This window comes from Sphaerodactylus townsendi, linkage group LG02 (assembly GCF_021028975.2).
Source record: "Sphaerodactylus townsendi isolate TG3544 linkage group LG02, MPM_Stown_v2.3, whole genome shotgun sequence".
Taxonomy (NCBI): Eukaryota; Metazoa; Chordata; class Lepidosauria; order Squamata; family Sphaerodactylidae; genus Sphaerodactylus; species Sphaerodactylus townsendi.
The window spans coordinates 89182174-89205000 of NC_059426.1; the positions used below are offsets into that span (position 1 = coordinate 89182174).

General features: G+C 41.2%; 1 protein-coding gene across 1 annotated transcript in view; it reads left to right on the forward strand.

Moving 5' to 3' along the window:
* Positions 1-18811, forward strand: part of SWAP70 (switching B cell complex subunit SWAP70) — a 44099-nt gene extending 25288 nt beyond the window's left edge. The window contains exons 8-12 of the mRNA XM_048485641.1: positions 4100-4207; positions 6910-7076; positions 8340-8538; positions 15951-16047; positions 17016-18811. Of these exons, the coding sequence (XP_048341598.1) occupies positions 4100-4207; positions 6910-7076; positions 8340-8538; positions 15951-16047; positions 17016-17128 (684 nt within the window). The 3' untranslated portion in view covers positions 17129-18811. The remainder of the gene's footprint in view (positions 1-4099; positions 4208-6909; positions 7077-8339; positions 8539-15950; positions 16048-17015) is intronic.
* Positions 18812-22827: the final 4016 nt, after the last annotated feature.

Consider the following 22827-nt stretch of genomic DNA (forward strand, 5'->3'; position numbering starts at 1 on the left):
GTTGTTTTTAATGTTTGACATGTAGGCCACCTTCGGGACCCTGAGTGGCCATAAATGAATGAATGAATGAATGAATGAATGAATGAATGAATGAATGAATGAATGAATACAGGTCTTATAATCCTTCGCATTATGCCATAATAAGCCTGTGTACTGATAATGTGAATTGTTTTGAAACAATGTGGGTTTTCCGTTCCTGTGTTGCCACAGATCATCAGTGGTCTTGCACAGTTCTCCTTTCACAAGAGACATTCCTGGTGGATAATGCCTTTCTTTCACAAACACACAAACATCCATTTTAAAAAATAAGACCTCTAGCCCAGAATAAAGCTGTTCTGCAGCTATAATGAAGCCCAGACTGGGGAGATCTGCCATGCAAAAGTGTTGAGCAGCTGTTTCACTCACCTGACTATTGCTTACCTTGTTGGGATGTTTCCTTGATGCTGCCAAGCACACAATTCAGTCAAAGTGGATTTTGCATATCTGGGAGAAGATCTCAGGTTCTTAGCATCTCATGGCCTCCATGTCATGACTTTGGTATTCCTCGGAGGTCTCTTATACGACTACTAAGCAGAGCCAACCTTGCTTGGTTTCTGAGATCTGATGAGATCAAGCTATTCTGGGTTATCCAGGTTAGGCTCAGTGCCGCTTACAAGTTTACAGTCAAACCAACAATATGATGCTCAGTACAATCACAGTGAAACTCAACACAGCAACCACATCAGCCCACAGGAACAACTCAGCATGGGGCATTCAACAGTCCCATTAAAAGCTAGGTTAGAAGTCTCCTGCACCCCTTATGACATGATAAAGAAAGATCTGACTTCCTCACCCTATCTGAAAGAGCATTCCAGAGAGCTGGAGCTGTCACTGAAAGAGCTCTGACTTTTAGACTTTAGGGAATGGAGAGATGTCACATCCAAAGGCACTCTTATTTTGCAAGTGGGCTCGTTAATGGAGGTGCAGGCCAGATATGGGACTCCTCACCCATGAAGAGCATGAAAGTCTGGCACTCCAAACTTGAACTTGCTGCTGACCCTGTCAAGACTTAATGCTCTTGATTCCACAACTGTTGTGACTGTGACTGTGGTCACAGCTCTCCCCACTACCCAACAGAGCCACTCTACATTGCCAGCTGTGGACCATTCCCTACGTTAGCACATCCCTCATCCACCCCCACAGGATCTACTCATGTAGTTAAAAACTCTGGAAATATATTCCCATTACTATCATTTTCTTTTATGTGCTTACTCTGAGCTTTTCGGAATGACTAATTGGGCAGGAAAAAGGGGTCACTGAGGGAATGGCAAATGAAACAATAGAGTCTTTACTCCACTGGCGAAAGGTAGCAACTGAAGGGAACAAACAAATCTCTATTTCTCTGCCCACCATCCCACATCTAAATCAGGTTCTTAGTAAAAGAGAGCCAGATGGTATAGTGGTTAGGACAGAGATCACAGCAAACCTAAAGTCCTCTTTGGCTATGCAGCTCACTGAGTGACCAGTTACTGTTTCTCGCTTAACCTTATCTACCTCACAGGGCTGTTGTAAGGAGAAACTGAAGTAGAGGACAATGATATGTACTGCTTTGAGCTCCTTGGAAGGAGGAGAGGATAGCAATTAAATACATAAAAGTGAAGATTTCTATTGGCAGGCAAGAGGGTATGAAGTTTCTGAGAAGGAACATAAACTATCAGTAGCTAATATGCATGCAGATTATGAGAACAGATCCAAAGCAATGTGGTAGCATTTCACAAGTTCCAAAAAACATTCTACCAGCAATGGCATAATTAGGATGTTGGATCCAGAATACAATATACAATTCTTCTTCTCCATCCCCACAGGTCTGCAGCTTGAGGCAGGTAGCTGTAAGGTGAGAGTCTACTACAGTCAGCCAGTGAATGACAAGTCCAGTAAACTGTTTCTCCTTGCACTGTGCTGTGCTTGCTAACTTGGGATCGATCCTTGCATGCTGCTTGTGCTGGCTGCACAGTTGTGTTCAGAGTTGGATGCCTTTATATTGTCTCTTTTGCCATCTGGGAACATACTAGGAACTGCTTTAGCACTTCATAATATCACTCTGCGATAATTTTAAAAGGCTTTTTTTTGGCAGGTAGCTGTGAGGTGAGATGCTACTACAGTCAGCCAGTGAATGACCAGTAAACTGTTTCAATATAGTAAACCTGCCATTACAGTAAATTGGCCAATATAGTTACTAGCACTTTTTTTAAATCAAGGACAATTTATGGATCTATTTTCCATTAATTTGATTTTTTAAAAGACATTTAAACTAGTGGCCATCACAATATCGTGTGGCAGTGTGTTTCCCCAGTAAATTGTAAGAACAAACAAAATATTTAATCCTTCTTTCTTCCTTTCAACTTAATTTTGACCATTCTCATTTGTTGGGGGAGATGATCCAAAATGCTGGTTTCTATTTACCAAGGTTGGCTGTCTTTTTAAATAAATTATCCCTGTTCAATGACTAATATCTTTGTTAATAGGCAAGCAAAGAAGGATAAAGAGAAAGAGTACTCCCCCCGCCTCGCAAAAAAACCCCAGGTGTGATATGACTGTCATGGCTGTGAACATCCATAGAGAATAGGAATCAAAGTGGGGGTGCTTTTTTGTGCTCTGTTTCAGGCAGCAAAATATCTAAAGCCATCACTGACTGGACCCTTCTGCACCTCCTGTGGTGTGAGGAGTGGTCATTGCAGGGTAAGCACGCAGACAGTTGTTGCGGGGATAGGATGCAGCAGCAGCTGGCAGCAAAAGCCTGTGGCAGCCACCCCACTGGGTCCACAGAAGTTTACCTAATTGATTTTATTTATTTATTGAAAATATTTTTATGCTGCCTTTTCACCCAATCAGGATCCACAAAATGGTGGGAGCTTTCACAATTGGGAGAGTTTAATTTAAACAGTTAAGTATTGAGCATTTCTGGGCCTTAATTCAAATGGCCAATTGAGTTGTTAAAATTATTTATTTATACATTTTTGTGCAATCTTAAGAAATGCTATTTCAGCATTAGTACATGTAAGTTCCATGATAACTATAATGAGTTCTTTCTGCCCCTCCTGCCCCTCTAACTATACTAGATTATTCAGCAGTCTGGGAGAATTATGGGGATGGGGGGTGCACTAGTATTCATAGGGCAATGTTGTTCAACAGATACCACCTCCTGTATTTCTAGTTTTAGCATTTTAGGGATAAATTATCAGAGGAGAAGTAGAATTAAGAAGTAGAATGATCAGAGGAGAAGTAGAATTAAAGCTTACCAGTGACTTTTCCATATATGCTATGTGTGAGCCCCGTGGCATGAAACTGTGACAATGGCCCTGTTTTTTTTTGTTTTGTGGGCTGCACATGGTGCTTATACTGTTATTCACTTTCTTTAAACACATGAATTATGCCACAAACTAATCATATGTCCTGCTTTTCAGCTGTTAATAAATAGTGTATGTTAGGCACTGTAATCTAGTTGACATAGGTAAATCTGCAAGTAGTGTTGGAGTATAGAGGATTTTGCACAATGCTAGACTACATGACCTTTCAGTCTTTTCAAACTTTACAAGTCCTAGTCCTAGTACCTAAGAATTATTTCAGCCCATCTTCAAATAGCTTTTTAAATGGTTTGGTTTATTAAATTTGTATACCGCTCTCCCCTGAAGGGCTCAGGGTGGTGAACAACAGCTGCAAAATGACTGTATCAATGATCATAACATTAAATAACAACCATCAAAAAACATAACATTATAACATATTCTAAACAACAATGAACATAGCATTTTAAACATAGCATTATAACAACAGAAGCATCAGTAATCATAACATAACTGCCCGCCGGGGGCCTCTGGCGTTAAGCAAGAGCACCCTGCCCCAGCCCTCTCACCTCCGTTGTTGTTGCTGCCGCCAACTCCCAGAGGTCTGTGTCTCCATTCGAGTCCGGTCATTTAATCATTGTTTGGGGGTCTCTGCCACTGACCCCCCCCTGGGCCAGGCCCACCCAAACATTTCAGGGGGGCCTCCCAGCTCTATAACTGTATATATAAATGAGTTCATGGAATATATTGACTATACTCTTTCTCCCCTTGCACAGCAACTTGAAGAAGCAGCAGCTCGAGCTTCAGAAGAGGAGAAGAAGCGTCTAAAGACTCAAATGGAATTGCAGGATCGATTCAGTCTTGAGCTGGAAAGAGAGAAAATGGTAAAGGTCTCTGAGGGACAAACAGCAGCCAATTGACTCTCAGACTGCAGATTCAAATCTTTCACTAAATCATATTAGGTTACAGAAGGTACCCTGGGGGGACCAGATTTAAAATGCTATTCTGGTGATAAGGAGCAGTGGGGCAGGAGGTGTTAAGAAAGAGGACACGGAAAGGGGCAGTATTTATTTATTAAATTTAATAAACCACCCACCCCTGAAGGGCTCTGGGTGGTGTACAATGAATAAAACATAATAAAATCCAACAATTTAAACAACTTGAATTACATAAAACCTCAGCAACGTTAATTGGCAGCTGAGAAACCACCCCCCTTGGGAGAGGACGGGGCACAGCATTAGGCAGCCGATGATAGTACTGGGAAAAATAGCGTGGGCAGATGGAAGAATGGGAGGCAATCAGCGACTGGCCACCCCAAAGGCCCAGTGGAACAACTCCGTTTTGCAGGCCCTGTGGAACTGCTCAAGGTCCCGCAGGGCCCTAATAGCTGGAGGAAGAGTATTCCACCAGGCAGGGGCCAGGGCGGAGAAGGCTCTGGCCTGGGTGGAGGCCACTTGCACCACAGAGGGGCCAGGGATCACCAGTAGATTTGCCTCTGCTGATTGCAGAGGCCTATGCAGGACATATGGAGAAAGATGGTCCCTGAGTTATGAGGGCCCCAGGCCGCGAAGGGCCTTAAAGGTCCTAACCAGCACCTTGAAGGTGATCCGGAACTCCACTGAGAGGGAGCCAGTGCAGCTGATGCAGAACAGGGGAAATATGATCCCTATAAGAGCCACCTGCGAGGAGACGTGCCGCTGCATGCTGGACCAGCTTTAATTTCTGGATCAGCTGCAAGGGAAGGCCCACGTAAAGCGAGTTACAATAGTCTAACCTGGAGGTAATCATTGCATGGATCACAGTGACCAGGTCATCTTGGGAGAGATAAGGGGCCAGCCGCCAAGCTGGGTGCAGATGGAAGAAAGCTACCTAGGTAACATGGGCCACCTGGGTCTCCATGGAGAGAGATGAGTCCAGGTGGACCCCCAGGCTCTGCGCCAAGAGAGTTGGTGGTAAAGTGACCCCTTCCAGCATGGGCAGCTGGAAACCCTCAATCCCAATGGAAAAGCAAATTGGGCAGCCAATCACCCAAAAATTACACTAGAAACTGTATATATAATAGCAAGGTCTGTAATATGCTTATCAATACATACAAATATCTATACAATTATATCTTCAAACCAACACCAGCATACAACATTGCATAAATGTGCATATAAATAAATAAATAAATAAATAAATAAATAAATAAATAAATAAATAAATAAAATAGCCTATTTCTATACTCCACAAGGTTGTTGTGCCAGTTATTTTGCAATTTGCAAATTGCATTTATGCAATGTTGTATGCTGGTGTTGGTTTGAAGATATAATTGTATGGATATTTGTACGTATTGATAAGCATATTACAGACCTTGCTATTATATATACAGTTTCTGGTGTAATTTTTGGGTGATTGGCCACCCAATTTGCTTTTCCATTGTGTTAGCTGGACTGTATATTTGTCTTTCTTGGAGATTAACAAATCCTCAATCCCCCCCATGATCCACTCAAAGGATCTCTGTCTTAGATGGATTCAACTTTAACCTGCTCTACTTCAACCAACCAGCGACTGCTTCCAAACAATGCTGTAGAATAGAGCCACAGTTAACTTGTGCAAAATGGAGGGACCAAGAAGGAGAGTAACATCAGATGAACAAGACATACTGTTGGAAGATAGAAGTAGCAATATAAAGAACTGATGTTTGAAGAGGACAGGCAAGTGTAGGAAATATAGGAGGAGAGAAGATAGGAGTTTAACAGAAGCAACTCTTATGTGGAGTCCACACAGCATATTTATAATGAGTTGCAGTCGTTATAAATGAATTCTTTTTCCATTTAGGAAACGAGCTCATTTATACCGATTGCAACTCATTATGAATATGCTGTGCGGAATGAGCCTGAATCTATTAAAGGGGGTAATGTGATGACATTTGATGTTAAAATACTTTTTAGTTGCTTGATCCTCTGACTTTTACTTAAATGTCCATAAGGTAAACACCTGAGTTACATTTACAGTCTAACAAAAACTAGTGCTTACTGCTAGAAGGAAACACCATTTTTAACATTTTGTTTTTTCCCCCTTAATACCACTCTAGAACTAAAATGACTTAAAATAGGCATGTGCTTTTCAGTTATCTGAAGTTTTATTAATCACTGGGACTCCAATTGCTGTTAGCATCAGGCTTTAGCAATTTTGTAGGTATTGACAAAAAAAAAGTTGCAATCTCATGGCTCCTGTCAGATGTGTCATTAGCAAACTGTTGCTTCTGCAGGCATGATTTGGCTTCTACTGATGTGCTATCTCCCTCTTCCTCTCATGCTTAGAGGCCATTGGAAGATTCCCTGATTTCTAAAGGCTTCAGTCCAAATGCAGTTTGTCATGACGTCTGAATGCAGATATCTGGATAAAATGAGGTTCACTTCTTCCATGCAAAACAGGATAAATTGCACATGCAAATATGACAACAAGTCAGGTTCAGACATTTGTTCAGTCTGGATAGAGGACTTGACTGACAGAGGGAAGAACTTTCTTTTTTTCATGAAAAGATGAATGCCATCATTGGAACTGAAGGATGATGAAGCATACTTTCACTTCATATTTCTAGGTAAGACAGAAAATGGAGGAACAAGTTGCCCAGAAGTCATCTGAGCTGGAACAGTATTTACAGAGAGTCCGGGAACTTGAACAAATGTATAATCAGCTACAAGAAGCTTTGGAGGAAGAGAAACAAGCACGTCAAGATGAGGAGACTGTCAGGAGACTTCAAGCCAGGTCAGTATAAAGCTGTGTGGCCATAGGACTCACTGGGCAATCTGAAGGGGAGGAGGCTGAAGCTGCATTTGGAATTGGTGGAAAGGTTATGCTGGCGTCCATGCCACTAGCGCCATGCAAACTGGCACAGACACTGATGCTGAAGTTACCTTCGCAGCCAATTGCTGCAGCACCCAAACCTGGAAACTAGCTTCTGTGGTGACTGGCCACCACCACAAATAGCCATATCCGCATGGAGGGGAATGTTGCCGGGGTGAGCTGATGTTAGTCAGTTTCCAAAGGTCTTTCAGCCCAGGAACACCCCCCTTCAGCACTACAGAGTCGCTCTTGGCTCCCGAGCAGCTGATTGCCTGGCTGTCACTCTATCACTTCCCCTTCTTGGATTGGGCTGCCCATCTTAGGTTAATAAGTACTGAGTGAAAGGTCTTCTTTATCTAATGGAATGGAAAGTTTGAAGAGGTGTGGAATTGCAAAACATCAAACAACCTGAATATCATCCCCACACATCTTTGTGTACTTGTAACAGAATATTTGTCAGTTTTTTCTAATATTCTACAGCATAAGTAGCTGGGTAGCAAATTCTATTCAGCCAGTTGTCTACCAATCACTAAGCAACATTTTTAGTGAAACAGTTGGGTTAAGCAAGTAATTCCCGCTACATAAAAAAGGCGAAAGCAAAAAAGACCCAAATAAATTGTTAGTCTGGACTTTGAGGGCCAAACCAGATGAGTTCTGTGGTCAGAGCTTCCAGGTATTTTTATTATGCAGTTACTAGGTGGAAGGGGGCCTAGTTGTGATTGAGGTAACACAATGGAGGGGAGTTGACTCTTATCTGTTGTTTTCCTTATTTGAAATGACTCTAGGGAGCTATTATTTGCCCCTTCTATTTGTGAGTTTCCAGTAAGGCAAATAGTGGCTTTCTATCAGGAAAACTACATTGGGATTGGCTTCAAATATGCCATAATGTGTGCAGAAGTCCCAGAACTGAACTCCTGTGTGCCTAATAACTGCATCAAAAAACAAACGGACCTAGAAATTCCAATTATGGAACTCCCATCATCTTACCTGTTGTGGCCCTGGTACAAGTCCAGCATATTGGTACCATCTATGCTTTGAGTCTGAAAGCAGAAAACCTACCCACTGAACTTTATCCGTTTCTTGACTACTTGTCAAACTGGAGACTCAGTTTCAATTGTATGAGTCCATTGCATGAACAACATACTTTGTAAGGTGTGCAGCTCACAAATGATAAACTCTTTTTAGACTGTTGGAGGAGGAATCAGCCAAGAGAGCAGAATTGGAGAAATGGCACTTAGAACAGCAGCAGACTATTCAGATGACTGAAGCGGAGAAACAGGAACTGGAAAACCAGAGAATGATCAAGGAACATGCTCTTCAAGTTGCTATGCAACAGTTAGAACAACTGGAACTGGAAAGGAAACAAGCTCTCGAACAATATGAGGTGAGATGGTATAAGATTACTATATATCAATTTGTTTTCAGAATCTATTGCATTGTACAGGTTTAAATTAAAGGTACATAAGAGCTGTTAATGGGGCAGTTTGAACTGTATGATTCCCATGGGAAGATATCAAGCTATTTTAGTTAAAAATGAGCTGAAAATTCAGCTAACGGAGTTGCCTGTCTGTTCTAAATCGGCTCAGGCCATTTTGATTGAGGGAATTCCTTCTAAATTCATAATAATTAATGTATATGTTTCACCCAGTGAGGATATGGAGACAATTCAAATGCAGTGGTATCGATTAATTAATTGGGGTGTTGTGAGGTTTCTGGGCTGTATGGCTGTGTTCCAGTAGCATTTTCTCCTGATGTTTTGTCTGCATCTGTGGCTGACATCTTCAGAGGATCCTCTGAAGATGCCAGCCACAGATGCAGGTGAAACATCAGGAGAAAATGCTACTGGAACACAGCCAACAACAACAACAACAACAACAACAACAACCTTTATTTGGCATTTAAAAATAGGTTCTAGAGCATTGCCGGACATTTTTGAAATACAAATACAAAAATCAAGAGTACATTCAAAGTGCAGACAGGAAGACTGTATATAGCAGTATACATTACTTAGAAGGAACACAGCCATACAGCCTGGAAACCTCACAATACCCCAGTGATTCCGTGAAACCCTTCGACAATAGATTAATTAATTATTATGAGAAATTGGGATCCCTGTAACCGAGAACAGAGATTTTAATTGCTGGTGTTTTTAATGCTGGAATTGGAAAGAATGAACAGGATATTCTTAAATCTATAGGATTCGATATTGAAACGTTACCTTTGTATTTTTCAACTCCATGTAGATCTAACAACAGCAAAATTAACTCCGCAGGGAAAAAATTAATTGCTTTAATTTGGTGATTCTCAATGGTCTCTGCAAATTTGAGCATTCAGGACAATATACCTTTGTCTCCCAAAGAGGAAGCAGCGAAATAGATTATGCCCTTATAACCTCCAATTGTCTAACTTGGATCAAGGATTTTAGGATACAGTACCACTATCTGAATGATCATCTACCCCTCTATATAGCATTGTGTCTAGGCAAGACCCTTGATTCTCCCCAGGTAAGAGATCCCAGAGTCAGTAACATGTACATGCCTAGACCCACTGGGTCAACTTCATTGGAAATTAAATTAGGAGGTATGTTGTACTCCCACGAACTGATGGAGCTGAAAAGTAGGGGCCTTTGATGTTGAGTCATCCGAGGATATGCTCTATATATTTGAGGACATTTCCCAAAAAAATTAGGGATCTCACACTGAGGACTCTCTGAGATCCAGCGGTGAAGCCACCAGGGGGCGGGGGGGTGCGTGACGCACCGGGTACACGATTTCTAGTCACGTGGGGGTCAGAAAAATCCCCCCGCGGCACCCCCCCTGCAGCGCACCACCCCACTTACTTTTAGGAATGGAGCAGGCCGGAAGCCTGCCTGCATTGCTTGGGCCTGAAATGTAGTTCCCACCAGGCCCAGACAACGTAGGCAGGCTTCCGGCCTTCTTCTCCGACTGGCTCCTTTCCTAAAATTAAGAGGGGTGGGGTGCACGGGGGGGCACCGTGGGGGATGCAGGGGGCGCAAAAGCCAGAGTGTGTACAGGGCGCACTCTGGTCTAGCTACGCCTCTGCTGAGATCCCCAGACTTCCGGGACTTCATTGGCCACAGTTAGCTTTCTCCCCCCTCTCGTCACTAAAGGTGCAGAAATGCATGACACTCATTGGCTGGAACTGGGAGTGAATCTCCAGAGAGCTCTCCCGTTCATTTTCCTGGAAACAGCACACAGAGTGCAGCAGATGCCAGGGAAGGAGAGAAGAATACTACAGCAAGCTTCAGCAACATTGCTGGGCTTTCAGCACCTCCCCCCGCAAGACCTTATCAGAAAGCCGAACAGACACCAAGCAAAGGCTAGTAGGGTGAAAGGAGGTTCTTGGGAGGGATTCTCTGGTTTGAAAAACTTTTTTCAAGTCGGTTTAAATGAACTCCAAGCGGCTAACCACTATGAAAGACTCCCTTTAAACTTTAAATGGCTGAAATCTGATAAGCCAAATAGATATTTGGCTTATTGGATTTTCTACATATTCAGCTCAGTTTCTTTGTTGTGGCTTGTATTCAGTGCCGAATAAAACCACCAAAACCCGAATGCTGCTTTTTTCAGGTTGCTGGAAGGGGGCGGCGGCGCGGGGAAGGGGCGGGTGCAAAAACCAGAGTGTGCACCAGGTTCACTGTGGTCTAGCTACGTCTCTGCTGAGATCCCCAGACTTCCGGGACTGTTATCAAGGTTCTGGTTTCTTTGAGAGATGTAAATTTATAAAGGAGGAATTCTTGATCTTGCTGAAGGAGGCCAATAATTTTTGTTCAAACTCTCTATTTGAATATTCCATTTGCGAAATTAACCATCACTGTGTATCTGTACAGATTGACTAAGAATAAATGGCGGAGGGCCCTGACCTTGGCTAGATGTGATGTTTTACTATCCACCCTTAGACAGGAGAGACACATAGGAATTCCACATAAGAAAAGGATATGTAGTTGTGTAACTCGCTGTGAAGAATTGGTTTTGCATGTCCTGTTATATTGCCCCCTATATAATTTCTCTAGAAATATATATCTATGCCCATTGGTGGAAGGGACTGAGAACTTATTGGATGAAAAAAAGAATTGTATTTCTCTTAAATGGTGAGTCCAAGGACAAGTTGGAACCTGTGGCCAAATTTTTATGTGATATTATTGCCTTGCAAGCCTAACTGGTTCTAGTACTGTAAGAGATTAAGTTTACTTATGCCATTAAAGGTTTCATTGAACTTTGAACTGTATGTCAATGGCCCTTTCTACACAAATCCCCTAAAACATTTGTAAAATGTTTTCAATCTCCATCTTAATGATGATGTATGTCTGCACTCACCCCTTGAAGTGATTCCAGGCCGCCATAATGTGATTTCCCCCCCTTTTTTGAGTTCTGTGTTGAATCAATGCATTAGTGCTTCAGTTTCGTGCTGCAATCTATTATACTCGCATACTCAATTCTGTGAAGATTCCCCCCTCAATAAAGGAACAAACAGTGAAATGCTACAAATAAACAGATGAGGGGGAACTGAGTGAGCTCAGAAAATGGCGTACAGGAGGAAATTAAGGGACACAGAGAAACGTGGGAAATACAGTAAATAGATTGCACAGCAACTGAAGAAGTTTTCAAAGTTTCAACTAGGCTTGAGCAAAAAGTGAAAAAAATGGTAAAATTTGAATTTGGATTTTTTTGGGTTTAAAATTATTGGAACCCCCCCCCCCCCCCCACATATCTGATTCAGGAAACCTGAAAAAATTGGGTTTGTTTAACCCTAGGGAGAACTTTTGGGTGTTTTTTGATTTTCCACCTGTAGAGGGTGCATTTTTCAAGATAATGGCACCAAACTTGCAGGGTGGCTTCAGGAGACTCTCCTGATGAGACCACCCAAGGTTGGTGAGGTTTGGTTCAGGGGGTCCAATTTTATGGAACCCAAAAAGGGGTGCCCCATCTCCCATTGCTTCCAATGGTTTTTAATGAGAGATGGGAGCTACTACTTTGGGGGTTCATAAAATTGGACATCCTGAACCAAACCTTGGTGCTCTTATCAGCAGAGCCCCTGAAGTCACCCTGTAAGTTTGGTGCCTCTATTTTGAAAAATGTAAACTCTACAGACATCCCCAGAGTTTCCCCAGATTCTCCTATTGAACTGACTTGGCTCCATTGCAGCCATTGTGGGATTTTTGGGTTTGTTTGCAGGGATGACAGTTTTTAAGGTAGAGGCACTAAACTTTCAAGACAGCTTGACCCTCCTGGTTAGAACACCCAGGTTTAGTGAAATTTGGTTCAGGGGGACCGGTGTTATGGGTCCTCAAAGGGGTAGCCCCCCCATTGCCCCCTGAATTAAAAAATCCCAAAATTGTGTGCTCTCATCAGGAGAATTTTCCAAAGCCACCCTGTAAGTTTGGGGCCTCCACCTTAAAAATGACCCTCTACAGTCACCCCCAGAAATTCCATATTGGCTACAATGGAGCCACGTCAAGGTTGAAGAATCTGGCAGGCTCTTCAGTAACTATCTAAACTTACATGGGTCTTGCTGTTGTGCTTCAAATTGCACTGTGCTAAAGATTTTATTGGGGGCTCTGGTGGGGATCTTGCTTCAGGTAGGGGGACCAGATTTGCAGCAGGGTTGCTGGTGACTCTCTTCACAGGAACCAACCAACCTTGCTAAAGTTTGAATGGGTTGAGACCCAACCAAGTTTTCCTTCACTGGGGTGCCCACAGCATTGCCTACCCAACCAAACTTTAGCAAAGTTGGTTGGTTCCTCTGAGGAGAGTCACCAGCAGCCCTGTGACAAATCTGGTGCTCCTACCCAGAGCAAGACCCCCACCAGAGCCCTCTCTCCCCATTAAATCCCCAGCACAGACCTAACTGGGCATTAATTTTAATAATGCTGCATTTTAATAGGGTAGGGTTTATTTTTATTAGAGCCTGTATTAATTGATACTTACTGGATTTTAACCTGATATTGTGCTCTATTTATATACTGTTCACCGCCCTGAGCCCTCCAGGGGAGGGCGGTCTATAAACCCAATAAACAACAACAACAACAACAACAACAACAATAACAACAACAACAACAACAACAACAGCAAGTCCCCTCCCCCACCTCTCACTGTTTCAAATGGAGGGGAAAACTGTTAGAACAGGGGAAAGTAGCTAAAATGTAGTCTAAGTAAGTCTTACCATGGAAGTACTCAAAGCTGCCCCAAATTCCAAAGGAACCTGGAAGGAGCTGCTTTAAAAACCCTGAGGCCTAAGTAGCGAATGTCTAAGACAGCCCACCAGTGGGGCTGAATCCAAAAAGGTTACTTTTACACTATTTAACTATTTGCAAACCCAGAACCTTCACTCTTATTTGAACCTGCTAATATCCTGTTAAGAAGGAAACTGAACTCCTACAGCACTGCATTAAATGACACTAACAAACCCTATCAATCCCTTTACAACTAGCCTCTAATTTAATCTAACAATTGGGAAAACTGTGGCTCGTATATAGACAACCCAGAAGTATGATCACAACAATGCTACTCCATGTTTCTCATCAGAGAAACAACCCCTCTCAAAAAAGCTATAAACTAATGTGGGGAGAACCATAGGCTCACCCAGTCCCAACAACATCAGCCAGAAAACTAAACAAAAAACCAGTAAACACAGAACTAGCAGGAGGGGAAACCACCAAACAGTTTTGGGAACAAAATTCAAATATTAGATCTGTACTAACTGGCAAGACTTAATTAGAAATCTGCAAGGAACCACCACAAAACCAACAAGTGCAGAAATACCAGGGAAAAAGGCCCAAGGAGGGAATACAACTGTGGGAAACCTTAATCAGAAATCTTTAAACAGCAAAACAAAATAAGAACATAAGCAAAAACCTTGCAAAAACACCCAATGGGAAGAGATTTAACAAAAACAAAGAAAAACAAGCAGTTCCCCACCTTAAGCTAACTTTTAAATAAAAATAGGTCAAACTAGGCATATGTAGGCTTAGCCTAAGGCCTTAACGCTCCCCCCCCCACCAAAAAGCACAATGAGGAACAAAGAACATCAATAAAACTTTTTAAAAACTGCAATATTTTTTAAAAATTAAACTTGGTCAATCAAACTTTGGGCCTAAACACTCAGCCCTCGCCCCCAACCCACCACCAATCACAAGCTAAAACAAGTAAAACAACAGCAAGAAAAATGTTAAAAAATCAAATATTTTTTAAAAATTAAACTTGGTCAGTCATGCCCTTTGATATCTTCTCCAGGCAGGTCTCCTCTGCAGGGCTGGTGGTAACCCAAAAGGCAGGTTCTCCAAAGACCATATAGAAAGAAGTCCCTTGAACTATCACTCTAGATCAGTCTGGAACAGAATGAACTAGTTAGTTACCAGCACTGTAAATTTTATATTGTTGGGCCAGTTAGGCACCGAAAATCCAGGAGTTTGAAAATATCCCAAGAAATAAAAACTTTACCAGATTGGCCTTGAAGCAGTGTTGGCAATTATGTTCAGTGCTCACACTTCATTGGCCACAGTTAGCTCCCCCCCCCCTTGTCACTAAAAATGCAGAAATGCATGACACTCATTGGCTGGAACTGGGAGTGGATCTCCAGAGAGCTCTCCCGTTCATTTTCCTGGAAACAGCACACAGAGTGCAGCAGATGCCAGGGAAGGAGAGAAGAATACTGCAGCAAACTTCAGCAACATTGCTGGGCTTTAAGCACCTCCCCCCGCAAGATCTTATCAGAACGCCAAACAGACACCAAGCAAAGGCTAGTAGGGTGAAAGGAGGTTCTTAGGAGGGATTCTCTGGTTTTTTCAAGTCGGTTTAAATGAACTCCAAGCAGCTAACCACTATGAAAGACTCCCTTTAAACTTTAAATGGCTGAAATCTGATAAGCCAAATAGATATTTGGCTTATTGGATTTTCTACATATTCAGCTCAGTTTCTTTGTTGTGGCTTGTATTCAGGGCTGCATAAACCCCCCCAAACCCGAATGCTGTTTTTTTCAGGTTTTTGACTGATTCGGAATCACCAAACCTAGTTCCACTAGAGAATCATTTTAAAAAGGGATTCATTTACCATGTTTTGAGGCTGGAAATAAAACCTTTGGAGGTAAAAACAATGCAGAACCCCATGGAGGAAACATTTCATTTCCTGCCTCAAAACATTTTAAAAATTTATGCAGAAAGGGCCACTATTTGTAGAGGCCTTTGCAAAACATAAATATACATGTCTGTTCCTAATTACAGTTCTTGTTTTCACTGTTTCAAATTTATTCTGCAGACAGAGATTAGTTAGAATTAAAGCCAGTATAACCCAGTGGTTGAGAATAAGCGGATTCCGCGTGGGCCAAAAACAGCAGTGTGAAAGCGGTCTTAAACCTTTTTACACCGTTTCAAACCCTTTAACACTGTTTTCACATCACTGTTTTGGCCCTTGTGGAATCTGCTTCAGACTTGGAAATTCAGATGGAAGTTCATCTGCAAAGATAAATCTGGCTTGTTAGAGTAATTCCAATGTAACCAGCTTACTCCACAGTTGACCAGCTTGCAGTGAAACTATTCCATCGATCTGGCAGCATGCACAGAATTCATCCCATCCAATTTGTAAAGCATGTCAAATGTTGACCTGGACTGGATGCTACAAGGTGATGGTTCCAGAAATCAACATGGCCTTTATCCCCACTGTAGTTGACATGAAAGTGCTCTTGAGATCGTGATTCGCAAGACAGATTTTTTGCCCTTAGCCCTAACAGAATTCTTTATAATTTGTTTCCATCTTTTAAAGTCTCTGAATCTTGTTTTAGGGAGTAAAAAAGAAGCTAGAGTTGGCGGCAAACAATACCAAGAGCTGGAAAGATAAAGTAGCTCATCACGAGGGATTAATTCGATTAATTGAACCAGGTAGGAAGCAAGCAACATCTCCATTTGTGAACTGATACAGATGCCACTGTTTTTTATCTACAGTTATGTTTTGAGGGTTCCAAGAAGACTAAATTCTTACTGAGTCAGTCTGATTTATGCCTCCTGTTATTGAATTGGGAAATACTACAGTCTGGTAAACAGTATTAAAATAAGCCCTTAATAGATAGGGGATTGTACTGCAAACAGCACCAGTTGATATTTTAGTTGTTGCATGGCAGATTCCTCATAAGTTGTTATTATGACTTCATAGGATGGAAGTTTCAGTACAGACTCCACAGTCAGTCCCCAATCTGAGCAATGGAATGCAGGGAAGGAAGTTTAATGATTCTTTGATAATTGCTCCATTTCTTTTTGGATCACTGCCCATGGCTGAAGAAATTGTCACTATGTTTCAGCAAATATTGTGCCTGTACAGAGAATGTTTGGGCATTTCTTAAACAAAGCTGAGATTAGTGGGAAAACTGTTTACCTCTAACTTCAAACATCCAGTTAGTAATGGAACAGAAGCACACTAAAAATTATTGTGAGAATAGTCTGCACATAGAAGACTTGGACCTGTATGTCATGGTAATGATGATTTGTGGCTAATAAGGCCACATACATTGACCACCTTTTTATATATTAGTCATTGTATAAATATTACATAGTTGAAGTCATTTTAATATTTTATGCTTGACTGCAGTAGAGCTTTACTCCTGAGCTTATTTTTGCACTGCTCTTTAACGATTGACATGGATCCTGAAGCCTTGGATTCAAAGCCCACTTCCCGTGAAGACTCACTGGGTGCTCTTGAAAAACCCTTGGCTGTAAATCTGATGTACATCCAAATACAGCTATTGTATTGGCTCTCATTGTTTTTAATGGGATGCTCATCCCATCCATCAGCTTCAGCTAGTCACAGTAGAGGTAGTTTGGGACAAATGTATTTAAATTACAATATCTTTTAGGTTCCAAGAATCCTCACTTGATCACAAACTGGGGCCCAGCAGCCTTCACTGAAGCAGAACTTGAGCAAAGAGAGAAGAGCTGGAAGGGGAAAAGGAGCTCTCCTGACCAATGAAGAAGGCTGAAATACTTTGTGAGGAAGACAAAGTAATCTAAACCAGTTTTTTTTAAATGCACATTAGTTTAATGGTTCTGTCAAGAAGACGGGATCCAACTACAAAACATAAGTTAAATGTAATATTCCTGTTATAATGTTTGTAATCTGTACATTCAAATAATTGGACTGGCAGAAAACTGAAGTGTTGATAGTGGCAGCTATGGGCGAATTTGGATTTTCTGTTTCAGTCACCAAATGTCGACGCATGGGGCTGCCTTTCACTGAATCCCACCATTGGCCCGTCAAGGTCAGTATCATCTACACAGATTGGCTGTGGCTCTCAGGTCAGGGTCTTTCATATCACCTACCACCTGATCCGTTTAACTGGAAACTTGTAGTACTTTAACCAAGCAATTTGCTTTAAAGCTCTCTGTGATAAGAAATATATAAAATATTGCTGTCACTTGCTGAGTAACTGCTCCTTGCTAACCTAGCACACAGGACTCCCTTACAGTATGAATAATCTAGCTAAATACTCACTAAAATATTTTGCAGATAAATGTCAACTATTTTAGATTCATGACATTTTGATATAGAGCAGTATTTCTGAGTGCTAAGCCTTACAGCCCCATCCAGATCCCCAGGCGGCTTGGGACATCACCACTGCTGCACTGCCACTCTACCACCAGAAGGCTTTTTGGTGGTGCAGGGAGGCATAAAAATCAATACACACTAGGGAAAGCCCTTCATAGAGCTTAATAGATTTACACCACCAAAAGAGTGGTATAAGTCCAAGCCCCTAGTTCTGCCATAACTGGCCACGAATTTGGGATAGAGGGTGACTAACTTTGGCTCCACCCTTGGGCACGCCCCTGCTATGCTGTTGGGTTTGGTGGCAGTGCAGGAGCACTGACATGGCACCCAGCACCACATCCAGGCATCCTGGAAGACCGTGGCATCCATCTGCTAACGTGTTTGCCCCTCTGCTGGGGAAAGTGCCCCTCGAAAGGTAAATCTGCTGGTGTGGGCTTGTGCTGCTTCCACAGGTGGATTCAGCCACCTCCCAAATTTGGCCATTAATATCACTGGTCTAAAACTTTACAGTCTTAAAAAACTGTCATGAAGTTCTGGAAATTGTAGATGGAATCAAGCCATTGCTGCCAGTTGGTTTTCTTCTAGCATTTCACAAGGGTAAGTACAAGACCGTCATGCAAGTTGCCTCGAAATTAATAAGGGCTGTTCTGGCTGAATTGTAACCCATAATTTTGGGCTTCTCAAATAAGAAAAAAATACAGAAAATAGCACCAACTACAAGCATATCTTCCATGCCATTTTTTAATACTAATTTAAAAGTTTTTGTTAAAATATCAGTGGCTAGAAAAATGAGCATCTCAATCTTGCAGTTATTAAACTTTTCTTTTTAAAGTTATGCATATACTCATATTTCTCACCTGACTTGAGCTATCAATACTACATTGTTTTATTTCAGTGGCAAATAACAAGGAAAAAGATGAGATATTTTATGTCCAAACATACCAGTCCAATGTGTAGTGTTAAGCTGTAGGTTAAATTTGTTTAATATTCTTGTTAACTACCACAGTATTTTGGACCAATATAAACACATGACTGTGATGCACATTTTCGTGTGTTCTGTTTTTATTTTATTAGAGTGTCTATTAATCAATAAAAAATAGTCTGTGATCTTGTCTCATCTCATTTTGAGTGTGAGTGGAGAGTGTTATTAAGTACAAAGGTGACTTCTTCAAATACAAATGTATTGTAGGCATGTTTTTTCCTCCCTGTGTTATAAGATATCACATATTCTGTTGATACATAAAATCAACTTGCACAAATAATTGTATGTAACCCACACTCAATTTCAATTTTAACCTTTAATGGCATATAAATTATTAGTATGTTTCCATTTAAAAGAGAAAACTGTTAAAACATTTAAATACGGGTGTTTAAAATGCTTTCCAAGAATTTAGCCACTGCCAAGGTGATCGATGGATTACAGTCACTTAGCAGAAAACAAGTGGTCTGGAACTTGGAGTACTCAAGTCTTGGAAGCAACAAAGGATGAATTAAAATCATGCGCAGGTTACTGTGAAGACAGCATTCAAGAAGGATATGTTATGGTTTCTATAGATCCACAACCGCAATGGCATGGTCTCTGGTGTTTAGGGATCTGGAGGTATCTCCCTGAGGTTTCCGCTGATGGAAAAATGTTGAGGCGTGCTAGCATGAATGCACGACGTTGGTTAATGGATAGCAGAGATGAGAGATATTTAGCTCTTGCTCTGTAACTTGGTTGTATTCTGAGGGAGCGAGGAGAGCATACAGCCGCCTTTGTTGGATAGAAACAATGATGTTCCAGATCCCTCAGTCTTTCGCGGATCTGATTGAAAATATGCAGTTCACTATCAGTCTCGACATTGTCCAAATCAAATCCTATGGTTCTGATTTTGTTCTCGATGGCTTTAAATCAGTAGAATTGAAAGTTGTCTTTAAAAAGGTTTGAGTTTATATCACCTGCAAGTGATCTAAAATGTATTTTCAGCCAATACTTTATAGTGGCAATCCAAGCTTCTGTTTCCACATATGGGAGGCCAACTTCGAGACATAAAGTTGGATAGGTGACACTATTCGGGACTCCCCAAATCCTTCTCAGAATATATGCTTGGATTTGTTCAACATCGCGTTGGAAATCGCTTATCCAAATTGGGATGCCGTAGAGGATTTTAGGCAACAACTTTGCTTGAAAATTTTTTAATACGGCTTTTACTGATTGGTTTCCTTTTCCGTAGTAAAATTGGATGTAACACACACTCATATGAGGTGCAAATGAACTCTACTGATAAAGCTCCTAGTTTAGCAACATTGGAGCATGTTTAATTACATTACATTTCTTTGGAATATGTAAAACTTGAAAGCTGCAGTTCAGGAGGCAGTTCTAGTGTTTCTTGCATTGCTTCTCAATGCCTCCTCTTAATTCCAGATTAGTAGCTGTGTTAGTTCATAGCAGCAAAATAAAACAAGTCCACCCTAAAGTAACTGCTTATGCCAGAATAACCTTCTGTAAATCAGAATTCACTTTAGCAGATTCAACCTTTCATTTTTGTATATTAATACCTTCAAGAAGTAGAATGCTTATCTCTTTTTTTGTTTTCCTAGTTAGTTTATCAATGGCATCTGTGTCTGTTCATAGTAGGTCAGACAGAGCATATTGCTTTACATTTTATAAGGTCCCAAATTAAACTCCTGGCATTTTCAATGAAAGCATTCTAGGAACCTGCAATGGGAAAGACCTTGGCATGGGACCTGGGGGAACTCCTGCAGTGTGAAGATGACTCCATATAAAACAGGTTCATAGGTGTGGTTCTGGGATCTCATACAGCAATGAAATACTTTTCTGTTGTGATATACTCTTGCTCAGGTCTAGTTGTGTCCTCCTGTTTGATCTACATGTTCATGGATACACACACATACACACTGTTTTAGGCAGGTAGACCAGTATTATTAAGTCAACTTTATTATCTCCTAGTATAGATGCACCATAAGCCATTTGGTGGGAGATGAGACAAATCTTTGCTAAAACTGTCCACTCTGCGGTGAAAAATCATGATTCAAAGATTTGCAGACTGAATGTTGTGATTACATTGTAGTGAAGTCCTCATGAGAAATCACGAGGTAGGCTAGATTTGAGGAAGTAAACAAGACCATGAGTTTTAGAGGCTAGCAACTGTAGTATCTTAAACGGAAAAAAACCCTATAATCCAGCTACACAAAAGATGATGCAGTTTATAAAAATAAGGCGTGCTGCAGTAATAAAAACAATACAAATTCCACTTCACAAACAAACAATGCAAATTTCATTTCACATATAAACTGTACGTACAAACTATGTGCCAGCTGAGAAAACAATTATACATTGCTTTCAGTACTATCAAAGTCAATGCTATGACATCAACAAAGCAGTCCCAAATATTTTCAAAAGTCCATAGTCCTTTGTTTTGGAATCATTAGACTTCTCCATGCAGGCCAGCTTTCAAAAATTGTCATTCAAAAGCTGGCCTGCATGGAGGCCGGGGGTGGGGGGGGATCGGGGGGTCCACCATAACTGTAGGAGTGCCAAAAATGTTAATAAAGATCCCAAGATCATTTATCTTGGAGATTGTGAGGTTCTTGAAGATAATATGAAAAACTCCTTTTTACTGTTATCTTATGAGGAACAGGAAAAAATTCTGAGCAGTGTGGGCCAGCTCATAGAAGTCCTTCTGATATCTAGAGACAATCCCTTGTCTGATCAGGCTCTGCCCAATGTCCAGACACCTTCTCCCGAAGTAATACCTACTAAGAACTCCACCTCAGCTTTGGACGTATTCCCTGACACCTTGAATATGACCCTGCCTGAGAAATCCTCCATCGTCTCCAACCCACAAGACCTCAACCTTCCACATTGATTATCCCACCAGATGCAGGGGACTTGAATTGGACCCCCGAGCTTTATGGGAAACCCACTGCAGTCTCATAGGATCTCACGGCCATAAACCTTGGGCTCAAGAACTTAGGGAAGCAGAAGAATCCCTGGTAGTTGACAATGGAGCAGCAGAGGTTCTGCTAACTCCTCAAGCTCCTGTCTGTGATTTGTCAACTAGCTTTTTGTCAGCCACACCGAGCCAGACTAAACAGATGACAAATAAGGATGCCAACTACTGTGTATTCTGTGATGTGAATGGTTCCTTTGACCTGGTTGTGAAGCTGGACTGATGCCAGAAGTCTGGTAATTTTTTCCTCCAGCCCTTAAAACTTTTATCTTGGAATGTGGCTTGTTGGAACAACAAGACAAATAACCAAGACTTCTATAATTATTTTTCCTTTTTGATGATCCATGATTAACACTCTCTTCCAACATCACATCCTATCATTGCCCAACTTTCATACCCATACATAGTAATAGTGAATACTATGGCATGAATTAACTTAATCTTGGTCTCCTTAAACTGAAGAATCTTTTCTAGCTTCTTAATGGCTGCCCTTCTCAGTTTCAATATCCTTCTGATTTATTGCTTGCAGTCTCTCTTGATTGAAAATGGAGTCAAGGAATAGAAAGTCTTGAACAATTTCAGTTATCTTATTGTCTGCCTTAACGTTAAGCAATTCTCCAGTGGTCATTACTTTTGTCTTCTTGATGTTCAGTTGTAGTCCTCTGTAGGCACTTTCTTATTTAACTTTCAGCAGTAGTTCTTTCAAGTCTTTGCTATTTTCTGCCAATAATGTAGTATCTTCAACATATCTCAAACTATTAATGATCCCCCCCTCAATTTTCATTCTACCTTCATCTAAATCTAATCCAGTTTTTCTTATATGTTCTGCATACAGATTGAAGAGATAGGGAGATAAAATACATCCTTACTTAACATCATTGCCAATTGTTTCTCTATATTCTGTCTTAACAATAGCCTCTTGTCCAGGTTGTGCATCAAAACAATCAGATTCTGTGGCACACCCACTGTGGCACACCCACTTCCTTTAAAACCAGCCATAGCTTTTCATGAGCCACATAGTGATATAAACCCAAGCTGATTTTCTTCTGTAATTCTCTCAGATGTTCCAGTAAGTAATGTAAATTTGCAATATGATCTCTACTGCCTGTTCCTTTGCTGAATCCAGCTTGAACATCAGGCATTTCTCATTCCATATGTCGGTCTTTGTTG